The 5,754-nt window shown below is 55.4% G+C and overlaps 1 protein-coding gene across 1 annotated transcript; it reads left to right on the forward strand.

Annotated features, from left to right (window-relative positions):
• Positions 1 to 290: 290 nt before the first annotated feature.
• On the forward strand, positions 291 to 4,078 carry LOC137353073 (interferon regulatory factor 2-binding protein 1-like). Its single transcript, XM_068019039.1, has one exon. It carries the CDS (start codon positions 339 to 341, stop codon positions 1,917 to 1,919), a length of 1,581 nt encoding a protein of 526 aa, XP_067875140.1. The 5' UTR covers positions 291 to 338; the 3' UTR covers positions 1,920 to 4,078.
• Positions 4,079 to 5,754: the final 1,676 nt, after the last annotated feature.

Consider the following 5,754-nt stretch of genomic DNA (forward strand, 5'->3'; position numbering starts at 1 on the left):
CTGCTTTTTGGACACTCCTGGCAAGCGACCTGGGACTTTACACCAGGTTAAAAGGTGCTTTATAAATGCAAGTTGTTGTTGTCAATGTTGAGAGATTGTGTGGGGGTGACTACAAATCCCAGAAAGCGGCGAGGCGGGTATACATCATTTCCGGCGCAGGGGCGCCGTGATTACGCCATTTCCAGTGCCGCGCGTCATTTCCGGCGTCGTGGTAACCTCACTTCCGGTATACGCCAGCGCAAGCGCAGTGCGATCGGGCCTACTGGTTTCCTCCCCCCCCCCCCCACCCCCGTCTCTCATTGTACTCCGGCCCCGCGCTCCCTCCGCCCCCGGGGGCTATGGGTTCAGCCCCGCCACCCGCGGCCTCGGCCACCGCCTCCTCCTCCTCCCGCCGGCACTCGTGTTACCTGTGCGACCTGCCGCGAATGCCCTGGGCCATGATCTGGGATTTCTCGCAGGCCGTTTGCCGCGGCTGCGTCAACTACGAGGGGGCCGACCGCATCGAGCTGGTCATCGAGCAGACCCGGCACCTGAAGCGGGCCCACGGCCTCCCTCCGCCCGGCCCCGCGCCGCCCCAGCTCCCGGCCCAGGCCCAGGCCCAAGCCCGGCCCCGCTCTCCCGTTCCCCGGCCTCCCCTGCCCCCTCACCACCGCCTCCTGCTGGGCGATTACCCGGGCCCCGAGCCGCCGCTGCCTCCTCCCGCCGCCGCAGCCCGGCGCCCGCTGCTGGGCCTCAGCTCCCGCCCCCTCGGGCCCGGCCTGGGCCTCAGCTTGGGCCTCGGGCTGGAGTTAGGCCGGCGGCCGGAGCTGGAGCGGGCGCTGCGGGAGAAGGTGCCGGGCTCCGGCTCGGAGGCTCTGGCCGAGCTGAGCCGGGCCCTGCGGCACCGGGCCGAGGAGTGGGCGGGCCGGCCGGCCGCTGTGCGGGACTCGCTGCTCGGCCTGTCGGACTGCGCCCCTTTCCCGCTGCGGCTCCGGGCCGAGCCCTCGCTGCTGGGCCGGGTGCTGGCGTTCGACGCGGCTGAGCGGCCGGACCGGGCGTTGGAGCTGCGGCTCTTCATCGAGTACCCGAGCGGCTCGGGGGCCGTGCACTCGGGGGTGGCCGAGGCCTGCCGCCACATGCTGGCCGACAGCGCCAAGGAGGTGGGCAGCCCGGGCCTCGAGTGCCTGGAGTACGAGAGAAGGCCCGGCGCCGGCGACTGGAGGCCCCTGGCCCAGCTCCTGACTGAGGCCACCCGGCTCTTCAAGGAGGCTGTGCCTGTCGAGCTGCTGCCTGAACCCCACGCGGAGCCGGGGGGCAGCTCAGCCATGCCCGCCGTCCGGGGCACCCCTGCCCGGCCTGGCACCCGCCGCCGCAAAGCCTCCCCGGACCGGGAACCCGAGGCGGGCAAAGTGCCCGGGGACGGTCAGCCCTGGCCCCCCGGCGCGCCCCACCTTCTCCCCGACGGCCCGGCCCAGATAGGGCACTCGCCCGTTGCTCTCATCAGCGCCGCCGCCGACTCCATGGGCCCCAAGGAGTCCAGCCAGGCCGTCCACTCCACCACCACGGCGCCCGGGCACAGCGGCCAGCGGCGCCTGGCCTCCCGCAACGGCGAGCCCGGGGGTCCCTCGGCCGAGCCCGGCCCGGGGACCGAGTCCCAGAGCGCCCCCGACTCCTCCAACAGCCCACTCTGCTGCACCATCTGCCACCAGCGGCTGGAGGACACCCACTTCGTCCAGTGCCCCTCGGTGCCTGGTCACAAGTTCTGCTTCCCCTGTTCGCGGGAGAGCATCAAGTCGCAGGGAGCCAGCGGGGAGGTGTACTGCCCCAGCGGGGAGAAGTGCCCACTCATCGGCTCCAACGTGCCCTGGGCTTTCATGCAAGGGGAGATCGCCACTATCCTGGCTGGCGACATCAAGGTGAAGAAGGAGAGGGATCCGTGACCTGGAGCGCCATTGGGTCGGTGTATCGAAGAGCAGAGGCCACCTGCACACCCACAGATGGGCCAAGATATTTCTGCCACCAAAAAGAAAGGGACGATGGGATTAATTCGCCCGCTTGGAAGATTCCCAGGACATATTTACTCCGATGGGGATTCGCCACAGACCCCTCCCCAGGACCAACTTTGGGGCTTCAGTGGAGGCGGGGCACTGTCTGCCGTCTTTGCGGCAGAGTTTTTAATCTTTTGGATTTTCGACATGTCCAAACTTTAATCGTTGTGGTGCCCACGTCGTGCACTTCAAGGTGCTGCTGAGTGTTCAGTTCAATACAGGGAGACAGATACCCAGTTATTGACGCTGGTTTGGGGTATCTCTTCAAATTCATCAAACTCTCTGGACAAACACTTTTTGTATAGTGTGTGTTTGTGTGTCTTTATATGTTGTGCTGTTTACCAGGTGGAAGAATGGAGGAAGAGGCACCCCTGAAGATTTTTTAACGTGACGTTTGCTCACCATTTACCCCTTCCTTTGTGTTTGTGCACTTCCCACTTCGTGTAGAGAACAGCGAAGGTTTGAGGGTTGCTGCTCCTGAAATCGAGGCCAAGTGTAGGTTAGGGTAGCTGGAGTCCCCTGCGCAGTGTAACTTTGGAGCACGCACACGGTTAACCTGCTGCATCTGTGTTTCACGTTTTTTATTTTGGAAAGTCAATGGACCCATTTCAGATCAAACTGCTATAGCTGCAAACAAGTTGCAGGGCTGTGTTGGTGTTTGGATGTAAGTTGGGGTCTGTGGTCTAGTACCCATGTCTTTGAATCGCTCTGTGTTACCTAGACCTCTGCCAATTAATGCCAAGTGCAGTCTTGTGGCTGAATTAGTTAAGGCACAGAGTAGTCGGGCATATCATAGCAGGGAGGTCTGATGTCTGATCTGTGTTATATGATGCAGGACAGTGAGTGGGGGAAGGGGGTCATCAGTTGGGCCTTCACCCTACCCCCTCCGCCCTCCTAGTTTAGGAAAGTGGATTCCGTACTGGTTGCTCTATGGTGACTGCTGCTGGGGAAGTGTGCGTGTGGGGAGGGGTGCCTTGAACAAGGACACGATTGGCCTGACGGCTTCCCTTGGCCGAATGGCAGTGAATGCTTACCGTCTGAAGGGCAGCCAGATGGGCGAGGTACTGGAGAAGAGCCCCTTGTCTCCCGCCGCACTGCACCCCCAACAAGATTCAGCAGCCATGTGAGAGAAGGTGGTTGGGAGCGAGTCAGATTCTCAGTCAGTCGGTGCGCTCGCTGTTCCTGCTACTTGACTGTTGGGCTTCTGGAGTGCGATTTATGCTCTTCATGTTGGCAGTTGAGCAGAGAATAATTTGTCTTTGAGTAAAGGACCAACTTCAGTGTTGCCATCAAGCACAAAACGGTGTATTTAACGGGTGCTTTCTTGTCCATTCAAAAACAATCACTGTCTTGTCTGGGGGGGAAAAAAGTTTTACCATCATCTGACCGACAAAATATGGCATGGCACCGGAACCCTTATAAGAAGGTACTTTGTGAGCTGTGTCTTGGGGCTGGGTATTAGCGAACCACATGACACCTGCAAGGCCCCTGGTTCGCTCCATGGTCTGTGCTGAATTAAGCGGCTGTGGCGTGGTCTGGGACGTTGAGCTTGGGACTGCAGTGCTGAGGATGTGCATGTCGTGCTTGCCTTCTGTGGTGGAATAGCCTGTCGACCCCCTCGCTGCCGCTTGAGTGACCCGTTGGGTGCGCGTCTGAAACATAGCAAGAGTCCATGAAGCCGAACCCTGGCAAGACTCGTGAGTTGTGGGGGGGTGGGGGGGGGAGTTTGCGGGCATTACTATGTTATAATAATGACAGGCAGTTATGTCTGCCTTTTTGTTTGATCATCTCTGGTTGCGTGTGTAAAATTGCTACTGCTTTAAAAATGATAAAACTACTGCACCCTTGCAAGTAACGGCATGGGTCTGGGGAGGTTTTCATTGTGAATTCTCAGTGTTGTGTCTATCGATTCCTATGATTGTACTGCCTGTTCCTTCCTCCCCCTCTGTTGTAATCTGTAATTACCTTTATCTTGTGATAATCATGGTTTAACAGAATGTTTTTTATATTTAAATTCAAAACCCCTACAAAATAAAGCCTTTTTACCGCGACCTGGATTGTTCTGTAACACAGAAGATTGCTCAGAACTTGTAGCGGCCAAGAATTAAATCTAAATGAGGGGGTGTACAAGTGGGTTTTATTTATCTCTGATGGGAAAACCTGATTGTCACTGCAGTGGTTCTGGGCACACCACACTGGGCAAGATCTAACTTTGCTCATTGGCAAGGCCAGTAGTTATTGCCCATCCCTTGTTGCTCTTCAGAAGGTGATGGTGAACTGCCCTGCCGTCTGTACAGTGATGGTGCCCCACGTGGCGTCGGGAGTTCCAGGCTACTGACCCAGTGACAATGAAGGAATTTTGGTATCTGTCCAACTCCAAATGATGTGTGACTTGGAGGCCATGATGTGTCCCTGATGATGCTCTTGCTAGCAGAGTAGCTTAGAGATCATGGGAGAAGCAGGTATTAAACAATTGCGGTAGTAATGGTTGAAAAATGTTCCCAATTGGTCATCCCATTGAAGAATGCCTGACCGTAGAAAGACTCAGGGTGGCAGAGCTATTGTACGGTTATTCAAAACTCATTTGTGTAGCGCCTTTCACATCCCAAAGCACTTTACAGCCAATGAGGTACTTTTTTGAAGTGTCATCGTGCTGTAAACGTGGCAGTCCATTTGTGCACAGCAAGCTCCCACAAACAGCAATGTGATTTTTATTCTTTCGTGGGATACGGGAGTCACTGGCCAGGCCAGCATTTGTTGCCCGTCCCTAATTACCCTGGACAACTGAGTGTCTTGCTAGGCCGTTTCAGAGGGCAGTTAAGAGTCAACCACATTGCTGTGGTTCTGGAGTCACTTGTAGGCCAGACCGGGTAAGGACGGCAGATTTCCTTCCCTAAAGGACGTTAGCGAACCAAATAGGTTTTTTTTTTACAACAATTGATGGTGTTGTGGCAATGTGGCGAGGGGTTTGGATGGTTCCCACTTGACAAAGTGTTTTTGTTATTAGTTTTTAACGCCTTTCGTTTTATTTGTCCAATAACCAGATAGCGACAGCTTTTCTTGGTTTAAAACAGAAGATAAATTATTTATTGAGCGATATGCCTTATCTTTAAATTGTCACAAGCGCATTCATGCGCACGCACACACAAGAAAAGACAGATCGAGAGGAAAAGGGTTAAGTGGTTTTCAAGTGAGGTTGGGTTTCAGGGGTCATGGTAAACCTGTTGAATTCTCTCAGAAGTCAAGTTCTCGATGGTTGCAGGCCTGAGGTGTTTGTAGATTTCTCTCGGTTAAAAGTTCAGTTTGAAGACAGGATCACTTCCAATTCACTGCCGCACAAGTTGAAAATGTAAAATTTACAGCAGGGTGCCTTCCCTCTGGCTTGCTGGATTTTCTCCCAGCTCTTAGCGGGACAAGCTTTTTTGTGGTGATGCTTCTTTCTGGGTGTCTCTTTCCAGAGAGCTACTTTTAAGGTCAAAATAGTTTTACATCTTGCCTGTTAGGAGACGTCCATTTCCCTCCCTGTGGTGACCCACAACGGTCCAGGATGTGGCTTCACACCATTTGTTTCAGAAAGAACCCATTCAATTTGGGAATGTTTAGGGATGGGTGTAATTGACACCTCTCAACCGAGGTAGGCATCCTTTGTTCTAAACAGTGGGGCAACAGTCGAGTACATATCTTTTGCAGCAATGTCCATTTTTTTTTTTACAAAATGCAAAGTCCA

The sequence above is a fragment of the Heterodontus francisci genome, chromosome 40, assembly GCF_036365525.1.
Source record: "Heterodontus francisci isolate sHetFra1 chromosome 40, sHetFra1.hap1, whole genome shotgun sequence".
Lineage (NCBI taxonomy): Eukaryota > Metazoa > Chordata > Chondrichthyes > Heterodontiformes > Heterodontidae > Heterodontus > Heterodontus francisci.

What these genes read in the sequence shown, in the direction of transcription:
- LOC137353073 (XM_068019039.1), top strand. Translation starts at nt 339, where the DNA reads ATGGGTTCAGCCCCGCCACCCGCGGCCTCGGCCACCGCCTCCTCCTCC.